Here is a 17,014-nt window from a genome sequence, read left to right as displayed (position 1 = left end):
TTTGCTACTAAAGCCTGCACTCCTAACACCATACTTTCTCCCAAATGACTCACATGAAATTTCAAAATGAAGTATAAAATCCCTGCTTTCCTTCAAACATCTGTTTCTTTTCAAACGTCTTTTTAAAAAACAGTACTTACCAATCTACTAAATCCTCCATAAAGTATACAAAACCCTCCTTGATAATCAGAAAGATCTACGAAGCCTTCAATATTTCTATAGTCATAGGAACAGAGGACTCTGTTGGTTGCAGGATTAATTTGGTCAAAGCCTCCAGGAGTTACTTCCAAAATTACAGGCTTTCTTGTATCACTCCAATGATGCTTATAGCAGTTATATCTCTAGAGAGAGAAACAATACTACTTTTAAGTTCATACATAAACTTGGCAAAAAAACAAAGTTACAATTAATGTACCAATCACTGCTGAAACAACCAAAAATCTAGGTCGTCTTACAAATATTTAGAACTCCTATACGAATTGTTAAAACCATGCATAATTTCAGCTATTTGGAGAGAGTCTGTTTATCTCATTAAGAATATTTGTTCTAATTGATGATAATATGTTCTTTTTTAAATAGCAATGGTTTTGGTTTACAATATTTTTAAAAATTATTTTAAGCCACTGTATGTAAATCTATAAAAAGAAAGAAGTTGGGGATTCTGGAAGAGTTTCAACAGGAAAAAGATTTTCACTTTTGTTGAAGGATTCTTTTAATCCAAGTTAGATATGGAAAAGAGCCAAGTCACATTCCAAGGAAGTTACAATATTCAACTTAAACAACCTGAGCTGGCTCATAGATTAATACAGATTTTCTTTCTATACATAAAAAAAAAAAAAAAAAAGCTAAAAAAGCATTTTTCTAATAACACCATTTGGAAGTTATCTCTAGGAGTTCTGATCATATTTGCAAGTAACATTCCATTTACGTAATAACATTCCTTTATAAAGTAACTGAGTATCAGAGATGATCAGTCTTATTCTTAAGAAAAGGAAGCAGCTAACCAAAATGACGTGAAACAAAAGGAGACAATAAACTAAAACAAAGGAAAAATGAGGCAAAGAGAAATGCAGATACACCAAAGTTTGGACTGTGAGTTAGTATCCCCTGCCCACCAAAAATAAACACACGGTTTTCTACCCATCAGTACGAAGAGGGACACGTGATGACTTACACGATTCTTGAGGTAAAAATATATTAGTCGCTCAAGTGTACAACCACTTCTAATACTGAGATCAGAGAGAATTCCCTCACAGGTGTTCAGAAATGAGAGCCAGACACTAAGAAGCGAACACCTGCACTAACACCAGCCACACGAAACCCACGAAGAGGTCTGTAAGCCCACGTCTGATCAAGCCCCCTCGGGATTACTGATCAACGGCGTCAGGCACAGTATAGCTCCATAAAAGGAATTCTGCAGAAAGCCGAGAGGACCTGAACAAACCAAGAATGTATTTAGAGTCTTGGCTCTGAACTAAAGGCTGATCAGTGCCACACCTCTGCAGCAGGGGCTGACGGCATTAAACACGCCACTGGAATAGAGGTGGAGGTGGAAGAGAGGCCACAAAAAATTGTGATGCTTTCCAAACCATGCTTGTTTACATGGGTGGTCCCAACCTACTCTGCAGGATAGTCTCCATTCCTCCCAGCTGACAGTCAGCTGCCATGATGAGATGTGCTGACGGAAAGAAACATCAGCGAGGAGGCCACGGGGAGACCTTGATTTAGAGTGTATCCAGGGGCAATTGGAGGCCTGAGGGCCAAATTCAACTTACTAAGAATGTTGTTTAGGCAGCACAGCATTGAGGTTGAGTCTCAACTTTTTCTAGGGAGATACACTGGCCACAAGAGTCCTTACTCCTGGCCAGAAGTAAAGTTAGGTGGACCACCCTTCAGACAATCTTCTAGCGATACCGTTTCTACGGCAGAGCTTTTCAAATGTCCTAAGTGGCTGAAGTTAATCAACACAAAGAGAAGCTTATCAGCAGATCTGCAGCAATGCTTTTGGATGCAGGTGTTTTCCAGACAGATAAGATACACAGAAAGCTCACCTGCTAACATAAAATAAGCATGCCAAGTTATGATTTATAGAAATTTGACTGTGGGTCATCGGGAATACGAAACGAGCACTTTGCCAGTTGCCATAAAAACTATTTTAAATGGCTTTCGGGCAACTAGCCAAGTGCTGGAGTTGAGATCAGTGAGGCTTTTGGGATGCTAAAACAGGCAGTGAAAATTCCACAGAAAGGAAGAAGGGCTTAAGAAAGACAGGGAAATGGTGCCACCAGCATATCAGAATTCAGTTCTTGCCTTTTGCCAGAAGCCATAGGTTTTAAGCAGTATTTTTTTTTTATATGTTTAGGTTTTCTTTTTTCCAATTATATAATCAGTACTTGCTCATGAAAAGAAATCCAGTATTTCAAGAGTAAAGCCCAATGCCATCGAGTCGATTCCAACTCATAGTGACCCTATAGGACAGAGCAGAACTGCCCCATAGTGTTTCCAAGGAGCGCCTGGTAGCTTCAAAGTGCCAACCATGGTTAGCAGTGAAAAGCATGAACTACTATTACCCATCCCCAGAAGTCTCTGCTTTAGGTTAAACGTTGCTGTCGCACGATTAGAAAAGGCTTGGAAAAGTTGAGAAGATTCTAGTGAGCCACTAACAAAAAGACATCCCCCGCAAAGCTATCAGCGTACTATACAAACCTTCATCCTGGCCAGATCCAGTGCAAGAAGATATAATAAGATAGTTTCAATACATCTGACCCTTCTTAAAGCTTTAATTCTTCTAAAACGGGAAACTCACATCAGCCACCTGTCGCATGTTCCAACAAGCATTATCAGCAGTGTAATGCTTACTTGTGCTCCGGTTTAGAATACTGAATAAGGATTACTTTTTAGTGGTTGTAGCTGTTGTTTTTAACATTCCACAGATCCTGCCTGATGATTTTTTCCCAATCACTGGCATTAGCAGTTTTAAATCTAATTCCTCATATTTCAGTTTCCTGTTAAACTACGTTCATCTCTGTCACATGGTATCAGGGAATATTAAAATTGTGTTTCCTTGTTTCCCATCAGCTTTGCCATAAAAGGAAGACACAGAACACGGAATGATTTCTGCAATAAAGGGCAACATCTGAACAAATAAAAATATCTACTAATAAATGTTAAATACTTGCCCTTCCTGTGATTTTTCCTTCTGCAAAATCAGTTCGAAATCTCTGAAAAAGAAAACAACCACAGTTTATGACAACACACTGGTAAGGATGACTCATGACTCAGACCTTTCTACCCAAACAACTAAAGTCCCACCTTGGCAACCTTGATATTAAAATATGTTATTAAAATTACAGTTTAAGAATATTCAATAGTGTGTGGAATTTCATTGAAGAACAAGATGGATTACTTAAACATACAATTGCTTTATATTATAGATGCATTTAAAAAGACAAACTACCAAATATATAGGATTTTCCAGCCTTTCAGTTAGAGAATAAGGAAAGTTTTCCAGCATCAAGTCAAAGGTCAATAAGAAAAAATACGATTAGTGGATACAGAGGTTAAAACATAAATACCTGTACTTTAAGGTATGTTATGTTTTATTTTACAAAGAAAAAAGAGAAATTCAGTTTGTCAATGGGTAACCTGTCTTACCAACGCTTCTGTAAGAAGTTCTGTTCTGTGCTCTGTAGAAAATTTTAAAGTTTCTGACTTTTTTCCACTGCCTTTACGAAAAGTGAGGTTGAATTCCGTTCCCTGTCCTTTTCCAACAGGACTGATGCTACAGATGTCTCCATAAGGCCACTAACAAAAAGAAAAAAATTCCTTCAACTGATGGTACAATATAGTGAATTATGACACTTATTTTTTATTACTTTAATTTTCACAACTTTAATTTTGCTGATTAAACGAGCAAAATTTTACAAAATAACATACTGCAGAGGTCTAAAAGAAGTTATGTCCTATAGCAATCCTAGAACACAATGATTGCTTCCAAAGGTTTTTAGTCATCAGAGTCAACAATAAGAAACACATCTGTATTCCAATTTTAATGATTAATGACATCAACTCAAAGCAATTAAAATAGATAAAAGTGAAATGAACTGGGGAATAAAATTGTATACTTACTTGCTTCAGTTTAAAAAAAAAAAGAAACCTGGACTATATGCCTAAGAATTAAAATATCTTTAAATATGTTTGCTTAGCCACAGTGAGGTTAGTCTTGTCTTTATAAACAGTACTCCTTCCCCAATGACAAGTATTTTCACCCACTTGCACTCATGACTTAACTTACACATGCATATCACAGTAACAATATAAACCTTTCAAAATTATAAAGAACTAATTTACTAACTACACATTAAAAGAGAGAGCAGCATTCAATAACAACATATTAAAAAATTACACCCTTTAGAACACAGAAATAAGCAGCATGTTCTCCCCCCCTCCTCCTTTCTTCTCATTTGGCTCTGAGCACAGAACACTGTATAAGTGTATCGGTCTCTTTCAGATGTGACCTTCTGTGCCAAAGAACGGATTTCAGGCCAGGAGGTCATGAGTTATGCTGTGACTTTTAAATTTCCAGTGGAGTTCATACAAATGTCTGATAGCTTCCAGGGTGATTACCTGATTTGTTACTTCTAAGGTATTAGGATTATAAGTAGTAATCGCATGGGTTCCAACTGAAAAGACACGCTTATACCTACAAAAGAAGACAAGCGCTTAAATTTAGTTTCAACGAAAGCAAACATTTTATAAGAAAATACATGATACCAACACAAGAACATTTCAGTGAGGAAAGAGAAAAGTGTTAGCTGATTAACGGTCACTAAAAATATTTTAGTTTTTGTATTTTCACATTTTTCAGTGTTCTCAATGTTACTGGTACTAAAATCTATCCTCTCCCCCACTTAGTATGAATGATTAAGATTCATAAATGGAAAAATATGACTGACGCAAGCAGGCTTGTGTTGTTAGCATAGACTAAGGTGGTAAAGCACTGGCTGAGGAAGCCGAAAGGTTCTAAATGGGAAAGGTTTATTTTTACAAAAGACACTGAACACTACCAATTCTTTCAAAATATCCTTTGAACAAAACCGTGATGGAAAGGAAGGAAAAGCTATGTCCTGCAACTGCTCAGTCAGAGCCATATCCTGGAATCTTAATAATTTCCATTTAAGGAACTACCTATTACATTTAAGTGTTGCAATTTTATACAGCTAGGAAGCCTATACCACAGACAAGCAATTTTCACTTCTCACTTTACTTCCTTCACTTAAAGTAACAAATTTGAAGGAGAAAAATTACTGGGATATCAGTAATTCTTTAAGAGAAAGAGAAATTCATAACAATAAGAGTAGAAATTGAATTAGAAAAACATATTTAAAACTAAAGAGCTTATTCTTTAGAAATAAAATTTTAAAAATGGGTAAAACATTAACTACTCAAAGAAAACACAAAAACAAAATTAGGAATAAAAGAGGATTTATAACCACAGATAGAGAAGAAATTTTTAAAAGAAAATGCTGCGTGACTCCATCTTGAAAAATTTGAAAATCAAGAATAAACCATCCCCCACAGAAGAATTTAAGGAAAGTGACAAAGAATTACGCCCTCCAAAAGCACCAGGTTCAGGTAATTTCAAGGGAGATGAAGCTTTAAAGGACCAGAAAACAGGACAGCTTCTCAATTCTTTTAGAGATACTAACCCTGATGAAGACAACACAAAAGAAAGGAGGAAAAAAAAAGAAAAGAAACCACGCAATATTTTTAAATAAATATTGGCAATAAGAATCAAACAGCATATGAAAATAGCGGTATACTGTGACCAATGAAGATTCACTTTATGAAAATACAGAGTTCAATAATGGAAAAGTCTTACCAATAAAATTGATCATATTTATATGATATTGAAATATCCGTTTGTATTTTAGTAAGAGACTCTTAAATTATCAAAAACAGATGTTCTATATACAAATGCCTTTCTGATATCTACGGAGAGGGTCATGCTTTTCTGTTTGGAACTACTAATAAAGTAAAAAGTAAAAAGATACAAATTAGCTTAAACCAGCAGACATCATCAGACTCAAGAGTAATACACTAGGGCCATTCCCATCAAGACCAAGAGAGATTTTTCAAATTTTAATTTTTCTATTGTCCATTTTTTTTTTTCTCATCAGTATATTACTTACATAATAAAAATAGCAGTTATTTCCATTTTGGGGAAAAAAATGAGAGATTTTCTGTTTTTCTCACATATTCATAAAAAAGCATTGTTGTATTCTAAGTGTTTTCCTAATTTTCAACGTCTAAAATAGAGTGTGAAGGTGAAGAACGAGAGCACTTCCTTCTCACATAAAAACTGCAGCTTTCTAGGGTGTGGTAAGGAAGGGGAATTGGGGAAGTAGATGAGGATTTATCTAAACATTGATCCCAAACCTGAAAGCTTCAGAGACATAACCAATTCATGAGAACCAAAACAAAGAAACAAGATCAAATCAATAATTTGCCTTAGATATACACAATGAAATCTAATACATGATAGGAATGTGAGCTCACAAATTCTAACTTTCAGAATGATCATGAAAGTCAAACATGCAAATCTTTACAACCTGGAAATAAAACTTTTCTTTTTCACACTGGAGTAAAAAGGATAAGAATTAAAGGCCTAAAAGTTCCAAATGTCAACTATTGTTGTCACATGCATAACCCTAGAGGATCAGTTAAGAAAACATTCTTTTCAATTCAATATTAGTCTCCTTTGCCACAACTAAGCCTCTTTGAATCTTTCTCATCAAACTTTGTCATTTAGATCAGCGCTGTCCAGAGAACTTTCTGCAAAGATGGAAACTTTCTGTATCTGCATTATCCAATAAGGTAAACACTAGCCATGTACGGCTACTGAGCTTTTGAAATGTGGCTGAGAAAATGGATTTTTAAAATTTAACTTCTTTAATTCTAGTACATGTATATTGATATATTACATTTTAAGTGTTACAGCTGTTAACCAAAAGGTCGGCAGTTCGAATACTGCAGGCGCTCCTTGGAAACTCTATGGGGCAGTTCTACTCTGGTTTACATTTTAATAAAATTGTTTTACTTATATCTGTGTAATATCAAATGACATTTAAATTGCTTTGTGATCATTCCCTATATCTGCTTACTCAGTAATTACTTAATAATTATTAATTTCTTATAAATCTTTACAAAAAGGAAATATTTGAAGAGAATAATATGAATAAACATTCAAATATATTTAAAAAAAAAAATTTAACTTCTTTAAATTCAAATAACCACATGTGGTTAGTGGCTACCGTATAGGACAAAGCACATTCCAGGTCCTTCAGCAAAAGGATCCTGGAGTTAGTTGCACATTAGGCCCCAAGTACTGTCACAACTAGCAACTCAGAGCTAGAAGTAACTCAGAGCTACAAGAAAACAGAAATCTTAGGAGAGCTTCCTTTCCTTCTTCCATGCACTCCCCATGCCTCTCCCTTTTCCTAGCCCAAACAGCAGCTGAACTTCCCTTTAAGGGTAGGACAAATGCTTCTAGGTCACTTAAAACACCTCGCTAACTACCTTAAACCTTCAAAGATTATAAAGTCCCCTTGGATGTCAGATTTAGAGATTAAAATCTGAGTGGTCTCACATGTTAGTCTCATAGCACTTGTAACTAAAAGATTTTTTCCCCTAATCTTACTAAGTCACAAATGCCCTAGGTCATAAAGTACAAAGATTCCATAGTTTCGGGAGAGCACAAGTCTTTTTTATCTTTCCAAGTCTAAAGCCTAGCACAGTACCCACCATGGCATACAACAAATGTTCAATAAATGTTCGTCAAATATGATCCATTAGTTTACCACTGTTTTTTAAAACAGAATATAAGTTAGGCAGCAACTAATTTTATACCAATTTTTTTATTCATAACTATAATACCATCAGAAAAAGACTAAGTTCATATTTTTATGACAGGAAATATATTTTAATGGTTATCTGCAAAGGGAATTTGTCATTTGGAAGTTTCAATCATTTAACTTGCTGTTCCACAAGTCTGAAATGAACTTGCTGGCTAACTTTTAAACAGTATCATACTAAAAATAGATTCTTATTACAAAAACACGGCTACATAAATCAAATTATAAAAGAAATAGAAGCTGATGTAAACAAAACATTTAAATTATGAGATGATATCACATATACAAAGAAACGTGAAAGCAAACACCTTTTTCCCCAATTGAAAAATTTAATATTCACTATTATTTTTACTTACTGCATTTATTTCCTTTTTATTCAGAACTAAAACTTGTATCATTAAATGCCTATAGGGAGAAGGCATTCTCCTATTCCACAAATTTCCTGATCCAAATACTTAATATGACAGATTATTAGGAAACATGATTTACATTACCCATTTTTATTAGCTATAATGTTATTTAGAATCAGAAAACTAATGTCACTCAAATAAATAAAAAAGTGTTGTTGGTGGCAAAAAAAAAAAACAAAACCCTGCTTTATCTAACCAACCACCAAACCCAGTGCCATCAAGTCGATTCCAGCTCATCGCTTTATCTGAGGGACGTTTTATTCCTGTAGCAACTGGTAAGATGCCACCAAGTCAATTCCAACTCCTAACGACCCTACAGGACAGAGTAGAACTGCCCCATAGGGTTTCCAAGGCGTAAATCTTTACGGAAGCAGACTGCCACACATCTTTCTCCAGCAGAGTGAATGGTGGGTTTGAACTGCCGACCTTTCGATTAGCAGCTGAGCGTGTCACCACTGAACCATCAGGGCTCCCTTAAGATGATAAGAACATGTGAAAAAATGTTGTGCCAATAACAGTGCTGGTAGACTTGAGAAAGATCACCTGAAAGCAAAGAAGACCACTGAAGTAAAAAAAGCTGGGGATGGAATCACGTTTTGGATTTGACAGGTAATGTTTAGTTTTTTAATAGGCTGACTAAACTTATATTAACATACTAAAACAAATACACTTCTGGAATTTTTTAATTCCTGCAAATAAAAATATGTTGTACCATTCTTAAACTTTCTAATTGTTACGAATACAATGTTCCCCTTTGAAACAATTTTTTTAACATGGTATTTTTTTCATAAGGCAAAATTGTTTTTAAGGAAAAGAAAACATGTTAAGTCAGGTATTGTATTAAGAAGTCATACTATGAATTGATCCAATATTAAATGAGCACATAACACTGTGTTAGTTCATTGACATGACAGTGAACAAAGAAGTCAGCCCTTTAAAGACTTAGCTTCCTCCCAACATTTTACTTATTATTTAAATTATCTAGCTCAGACATCCGAAATAACTTCAAAGTAGCAAGAGCAATAAGCAACATCATGATAAACGGAGAAAAGAATGAAGTTGTCAAGGATTTCATTTTACTTGGATCCACAATCAACACCCATGATGCAGCCGTCAAGAAATCAAACCATGTATTGCACTGGGCAAATCTGCTGCAAAAGACCTCTTTAAAGTCTTAAAAAGCAAAGACATCACCTTGAACACTGCGGTGCCTTGACCCAAGCCATGGTGTTTTCAATCACCTCACGTGCACGCAAAAGTTGGACAATGAATAAGGAGTTTCAAGGGCAGTAATAATGATGTCACTTAACTGGACCAATATTTTTCAGTTATTCCTGGAAACAGCCCACTAGAAGCCAAAAGTGGGTCAATTGAGTCACTCTCGGTTCCCGCGTTCATACAAAAATGAACATCAATCTTTTTTACATCGGTCTTTATGCTTGTTTGATGATGGATTTTCATGTGTTCCAAGGACAAACAGACGCTTTACGTGCTACCGGATCTAAAGTTTCTCTCACCAGCAAAAACAATCAGGAATAATCAAGAGAATATAAAATTTCTGATCAATTTTTTTCACTCTTTTTGTTCAAGAAGTACAAATTTTGTGAATCTATTAAAGTAAAGCTCCGGGGAGAATACTCACTACTTCCTGTCATACAAACACCATGATTATATACCGGGGAGAGAAATACAATAAATGCAATCGTATTTATTTGAAGAGATATCTGTTATAAAAAAAAAAGAATGCATTCAAATATTCAAACATCTACTATTGGACTTTATCACCCTCCCACTTCCCGAAAGTTTCCTGTTTTCAGAACTGCATACTACTGCTGAGAGTTTTTTTCTATCTCTCTTTCCAAGGGACCACTCAAAGTTTTTTTTAAAGCATTGCAAAAGAAAGATTAAGTGGCCCATCTACTGGGCCAAATACATCAAAATGTATCGATTCAGGCCTCAAAAAGATCAAGACCGTGGAAAAGTAGGCCATGAAGTTGTACATTTAAATTTCTGGAACTACAGCAAAACCCAAGGCAAAAGTTTAGAGGAACTAACCACCAAACACAGAGCAGGAAAAAAGGAAAGACGGAGTGGAAGAGTACCAATACCATAACCTTGGGGAGGAGATGACTTTAAAGAGTGACAGGGGGAGAAAAAGTAGTTGGATATGGCATAAAAACATATCCAAAAGCAGTTTAAATAAGATACTACTAGAAAGGGAAGGGACACATGAATAGCCTTTTACTTACTTAGCACTGATAACATCAAACCAAAATGAAGGGCGATTCAAAAAGGAAGAGATGGTCAGTACCAAATGCTACTAAAAGGTTCAAGAATCAGGCTCAGAAAATGCCACTGGACAGGTTGACAATGGAGTATACCCGTAACACTGGAGAAAAGAGTTCCCACAGGATTTGAGAAATTAGTTAGGAAGTAATAGAAATACTGAGAGACAGTGAATGCAGACTCAGGAAATAAAGGGAAAGAGGTAAGTAAAAGGAAAGAAAATATAACAAACAAATGGAAAAGGGTGATGAATTATGTCTCAGAAATCACAAGCGGATCGTTCATCAGGTTGTATCTCCAGGGTATGCTAATTCTGGTCAAAATTCCTCTTGAAAGACTAGTTCAACCTAAGACAGTTTGTTCACACTGAAATTTCTACTCCTTGGAAAAGAGAAAAACTAGACAGGAAACACTCTGCAAATATTTGTCCCAAGGACTCAGGAAGAAAATGCCCTAATTCTCTCTGAGAAAATAAAAGGCATAAATGTTCTGTTTTAAGGACTTAAATTCTGCAATGTAACGTCCACATTTTTTCCAGCTCAGATGAAGCTAACTTTCAGTACAAAACTGTGTGTAAAACATAAAATTCCTATAAAGGAGATCCCATTTGTACTGATGGGTGGAAGATGTTCAAATACCAGATTACCTGGCAATAACCACAGAAAGTAATACAAAGACAATTTGGAATGGGCTCACCTGAGGTTTAGAGTCTGGCAGGGTCAATAGGCGAGACAAAGCAGAAGGGAAAAACAAAAACAAAACTCAAGATTCCTAGGGTTATCAGAATTAGTGAGATGTGTAAATGCCAGGCAGTTAAGGTATCTCTGTTCCTGTAGGATCCTATTCCTACATATAAAAAAGGTAACAAATTTACCAGCTTCATTTTCTCTCAACTCGACTTCCCTGCGTCCAGTCATTCCAGACTGCCTGTTAACACAGTGTGCGTCTGTCAGGGAATTCCCACAGACTGACCACCATACATCCCAGTGTGCTGAGGCTGGAATCCTGTTCAGCTACTAACATGTTACTCCTAAGTTCAGAGCATTTGCTACAACCAGTGTATGCAATAACTAAAGTGATTCACAGGCGGGCTTGACCTGGCGTCACCACTGCAGGCGGACTTTATTTGCCGTCACCATCGCAGGCGGACTTTATTTGCCGTCACCATCGCAGGCAGACTTTATTTGGAGTTACCATCCAAAACACTTTAAGAGCCTCGGTTTTGAACATTACTCTGCAGTTTGCCATAAAATTTACACTTCTGCTTTATAGGAAACATCTGCACCTTCTTTCCTGCCTGAAACGGCCTGCTAAGGCCAAAAAGGAAATTTTGCCTTTTCATGAAATAAAAGCGTTTTCCTCGAAATCGGCTCCCCCTTGCAGTTCCTCCCAGAACAGACCTATAATTAAATTACATGGTTTACAAGTGGGGAAAATGGTCAGCACAGAAGAAAGGCTGCTCTGCCAGCCAAAGGATCTGTACTGGCGGTGAGTGAAGCTGCATTACTAAGAGCACAACCATGGCTGCCAGGTGAGGCGCAGTGGAAACGCACAAAGGCCATGGAAATGGCTCCCACAAATATTCTAAAAGGGGCTATCTGGAGAGGTTATCTCTAATTTAGGTACATGAAGAGGATCTTCACTGCCACTATCAAGAACAGTTTTCTAAGATATTGGGGTTAGTTTACAACATGTACCTATGCCTGTAGTCTCTTAAAACTAGGGCTCTAAAGCCCCAAAATCGCATGGAAAATTTATTGTATATGGACACACTTCTAGAGAGGAAATTCGGTTAGCAACTCAGAAACAATAGAAAGCTTTCAGCTTGCCATTTATTTTTTGCATTAGAATATGCTGAAAAATACTTCAGAATTTGGCCACATAAAACAGGTAAGTATTAAAAAAGGTTCAGTGCTACTTAATAGTATATGTGGCCCAATGAAGTCAGTCACTATGTGGAAACCTAGAACTTTCAGGGAGAATTTAAAAGCTTCAAAATATATACATTGAAAACAACAAAACACTGTTGAAAGAAATTAAAGATCCACATAAACGGAGGAGCCCCTGGGAGGTATAAATGGTTAACGTGCCCAGCTGCTAACCAAAAGGTTGGAGGTTTGAGTCTACCCAGAGGCACCTCAAAAAAAAAAAAAAACCTGGCAATGTACTTCAAAAAAATTCAGCCACTGAATACCCTAAGGAGCCTCGTTCTACTCTGACACACATGGATCACCACGAGCTGGAATCAACTCGACAGCAAATGTTTTTCAAATAAATGGAAAGCCAGCCCTTGTTCATGCATTAGAAGGCTTAATCCTTTCACGGACCATGGGCTACAAGCTGTGTTACATTTTCTGCCCCTGGAGGTTTACTGGCAGGTATTTGAGCCACGTTAGTACGTTCTGGCATTGTGGCGGGGACTGAGGCAACCACCTAAAACACGAGGAAGCTGGCCTATGCCACATTTAGGTGTCGAGAGCCATTCATATGAGGGGATGCTTATTGGATGAGTGACTATGTGAAACTTCTGTCTTTTGGCTTCTGTACAGTAAAATGGGATGCTATTCGGCAATAAAAAAATAATGAAGCAGTGATCCATATCACAACATGGATGAACCTTGAAAATGTCATACCAAGTGAAAGAAGCCAGTCACAAAAACCACATATTGTATGATTCCATTTACATGAGATGTTTAAAAATAGGTAAATTCAAAGACAGAAAATTAGTGGTTGCCAGGTGCTAGAAGAGAGGGAAATGAGGAGCCACTGCTAATGGGTATGAAGTTTCTTTGTGGGGTAGTGAAAATGTCCTAAAAATAGTTAGTGGTGATGGTTATACAACTCTGTGAATATAGTAAAACCCACTTCAGATGTAATGAATTACTTAGCATGGCCTTTCTCACCATGGTCTTGTAACTTCCACCCAGACGACTGGGCAGGACTGTGCAAAGTTGATATTATGCCCCCCCCACCAAGGGGATTGGTCAGTTTTTGCCTTAAATGAGAGCCAATTCCAGAGCAGAGACAAGAGCCTACCACCATTGGGGCAGGGGAGACGGGCAGGAGACAGCGCAGAGGGTTTCCCAGTTCACGGTGTGAGAAAGCTGAGTGTCTTTGGGCACAGACCAAGGACCAGAGAGAAGCCTATGCCTCACCCACCAATTTGGGACTGTGTGAGCCATTTCCTTAATATGATTAGTGAGTTCCCTGAGACTCTACAGTGAATTAGGGAGAGAACTGAGGGGAGAGGGAATAGTCGATGTTAGAGATGAGGGAGTGGTACAGCAGCTTGGAAAAGTTGGACATTCGGGACATCTTTAACCTCTACCTCATAGGAACCAGCTTTGTGCTGATCCTTATAAAAGAAATTATTTGTTTACCACCAAACTGTACGTTTTAAAAAGGTTGGATTTTTATGATATGTAAATTACGTCTCAACAAAGTATGATAAAAACAAAACAACTTCAAAGCGTGAATGACAGAAAAGAATTGCGCTGTGTTCAGAAATAGTTCTTGAGAAAGGAAAAAAAAGGATTGTCTTAAGTCTTAAACACTAAGAACATCAAAACAAAAAAAAATCTAGATGATCACAATTACATACACGCTCACAAAGCAAAAAATACGGCAGTAAGTATATTCTTTTGAATTAATGCATCAGTATGCTATAATCATATTTAAAAACAGAAGTTATGATGACCAGAGCAATCTACTACTTGAGAAATAAAGTAGGATACAACATTTTTTAAGGCTGATGCAGGGAACTAAAGAGACCCATACTACCCTGAGTAAGCCAATTTTTTTCTCTAACTTGGCTCAATGAAATTAACTGGAGAAAAAAATTAGAGACAAGTATTCTACAAGGGTAACAATGATGCCCTCTAATTTGGGAGCTCACACAATTGCACTACTAAAAGGGAACAAACTCAAACACTCAAATCTTTCAAAATTACAGTTTGCTAAAGAAAACCAGAAATACAACAAAGTTCAGATATTGCATCATTTTAAGACGTTACCACACTATTACTTAAAAATTTTAAAGTTAAGAGTAGGAACAAAAATCATCAGCCTCATGTACGTGTCATGTTTTATCTACCATGAGGCCCAGTTTGGAATAAAGCGGCCACCTATCTAAGTGTGAGACACGTTACTCTTGATCATTCGAAGCGCTAAACTTTCTCCACAAGGGCCTGCCTACACGTAGCCAGTCAATGAACACTCAACGTACTTAAGGCATAATTTAAAAACTTTCATATACTCCATATCACTTCTTCAATTAATTCTTATAGCAATCTGAGGAGTAGGAATTACCATACATTTTACAGAGATGACCCAGAGGCAGCTACACCTTGGTCTGACTAGGCAACTATTAACAAATGTTACTGCCCCATCTCAGGGAGAAGAAAAGATCAAATCCAACTTTTAAATTTCATTTCAGGCCTAAAGAAAGATTATAAACTTCACTAGAATTAATGGCATTATTTTCTCCAATTGTCAAATGGATATGCAAATGTGTTGATCACACACAGGCTGGTCTTTGGGTGATAAAGCTGGGGAGTTAGCACTCTCGTTCCTACTGCATAACCTCGTCATCATTTGACAGCATCCAAGAAGGTCGGTAACTGGTTTACTTCCCTTTGTTACTTTTAATTCTTACCAAACTCTTCCCCAAGACAGACGGAGAAAACCAGAAATGTCAAAAGCAAAAAGAACAATTATTTAACGTTCATTCTAAATGCAGCATTTGCATTTCTAATATGCACATAATCTTTGCAGAAGAGAAGGGCTGAATAGCATTAGTGAGTCATGGAGGATATACTCAAGACACTACAATAGTCATGTTTAAAGTACACTTAACAGGAGCACAGAAAAATAAAGTCACCAGCAATACTCACTTTCCCCTCCATGAATGTTTTGTTGTATAGAAACATGCCAAGTCCTTATTTTCCCTAATTATATTCATTTTGTGCTGAAACCTGAAAGAGAAAATATGGGTGAATTCAGTAGGGTGATATATTCTTGGGAGTTCTTCCTGAATCTTCTATACTAAATGCAGTCTCTCTCTCACTTTCATTGCATAACACATAGTGCTCATTGTAAGGCACAGCCTCCCTACAGGACCGTACGGTTGAGGACAGGAACTGCTCCCTTCATCTATTACAACCTACTGTGGTTATCTAAGGAGCCCTAGGGGCACAGCGGTGAAGAGCTTGGTTCTAACCCAACAGCGGCTCTGCAGGAGAAAGATGTGGCAGTCTGCTTCCCTAAGATTATAGCCTTGGAAACCCTATGGGACAATTCCACTCTGTCCTATAGGGTCACTATCGGTCAGATTATCCGATAAACTGATTACCTCCCCCAGCTGACTAGGTATCTTGAGTACAAGAATTAACCTCCTTTCAACATTCCCAGTTTAAGAACTCTTATAAAAATATTTGATAAATTAAATCAATCTTTAAAACTCCCACTGCCATGCAATGCCTTGGCACACAATGGGCACTTAAAATTATCCACCAAATATCTAACCAATTCCAAAATGTTTCATTAAACTGTTCAGTACCAGTCACTTTGCTGTCACTATCACTTTGAAAGGGATCTACATAAGTCTTGACTTAAAAATAACAATTTTCTCATTATAAAAACAACGCATGACCCCAGTAAGAGATGTAAAACATACATAATCAATCACGTTTCATCCCGGCACCCAAAGATAACTACTCCAGCCTCCCTTGTTTTACAAAACTAAGAGTATGTCATTTGTACTCCTTAACCTCTTTTCACAGAATATTAACATTTTCCCAGGGAATAAAATATTGTTTGAGAAAATATTTTTAAGGTTACATGGTATTGCATCGTATGAATATACTAGAACAGTGCTACTCAAAGTGTAGTTGCAAACTACTATGGGGCCACATCAAAATACGTACAGAAATTGAGGATAAACATTTAGAAACTTCCGTAGCAGTTTGATTGGTGGACTCCTCCAGCTGAACAGAATATAGACCAGTGAGCTGCCTAACAGCTGCATGCAGTAGAACCACGTTACCAACAATAGTTTAAGAATAATTATAACCCAGGAGCGTATAAAATCCAGAATCCACTTCTTTCATCAAAATATTCCAATTCTGCTAACTTCATAGGATAATATATTGGAACTGGCTGCTGATGATAAATTTTGAAAATACTCTATCATTTGCTTCAAATTTGAATAAAAGGTAAAAATGAATATGCTGAGCTTGCTAAAACTGCTATAAAATCTCTTCTTCCGTTTCAGTCAACATACCATTGAGGCTGGTTTCTCTGCTACAACAGATGTCACTAAAGCAGTATGCAGAAGCAGGCTAAACACGCACTATTCTCTGAAAGCAGCATTACCATCACGCAACCTAGTGTAAATAAACTACAAAG

At 36.9% G+C, this 17,014-nt stretch overlaps 1 protein-coding gene across 3 annotated transcripts in view; it reads right to left on the bottom strand.

Annotated features, from left to right (window-relative positions):
* The window catches only part of DNAJC13 (DnaJ heat shock protein family (Hsp40) member C13), a 131,357-nt gene that overhangs the window by 97,224 nt on the left and 17,119 nt on the right, over positions 1-17,014 (bottom strand). The window contains exons 2-7 of one of the 3 annotated variants that reach the window (XM_064277333.1): positions 15,502-15,582; positions 4,627-4,702; positions 3,655-3,804; positions 3,180-3,221; positions 2,807-2,815; positions 141-341 (exon numbers count right to left, since the gene is read on the bottom strand). In XM_064277333.1, coding sequence (XP_064133403.1) covers positions 141-341; positions 2,807-2,815; positions 3,180-3,221; positions 3,655-3,804; positions 4,627-4,702; positions 15,502-15,569 — 546 coding nt within the window. In that variant the 5' untranslated portion in view covers positions 15,570-15,582. Of the gene's footprint in view, positions 1-140; positions 342-2,706; positions 2,822-3,179; positions 3,222-3,654; positions 3,805-4,626; positions 4,703-15,501; positions 15,583-17,014 lie in introns of those variants that run through there. The other 2 variants (XM_064277334.1, XM_064277335.1) reach the window with 2 other exon arrangements.

Source organism: Loxodonta africana, chromosome 27, assembly GCF_030014295.1.
Source record: "Loxodonta africana isolate mLoxAfr1 chromosome 27, mLoxAfr1.hap2, whole genome shotgun sequence".
NCBI lineage: Eukaryota > Metazoa > Chordata > Mammalia > Proboscidea > Elephantidae > Loxodonta > Loxodonta africana.
Note: the sequence above shows the minus strand (reverse complement) of the source record. Positions and strands in the feature narration are given on the sequence as shown.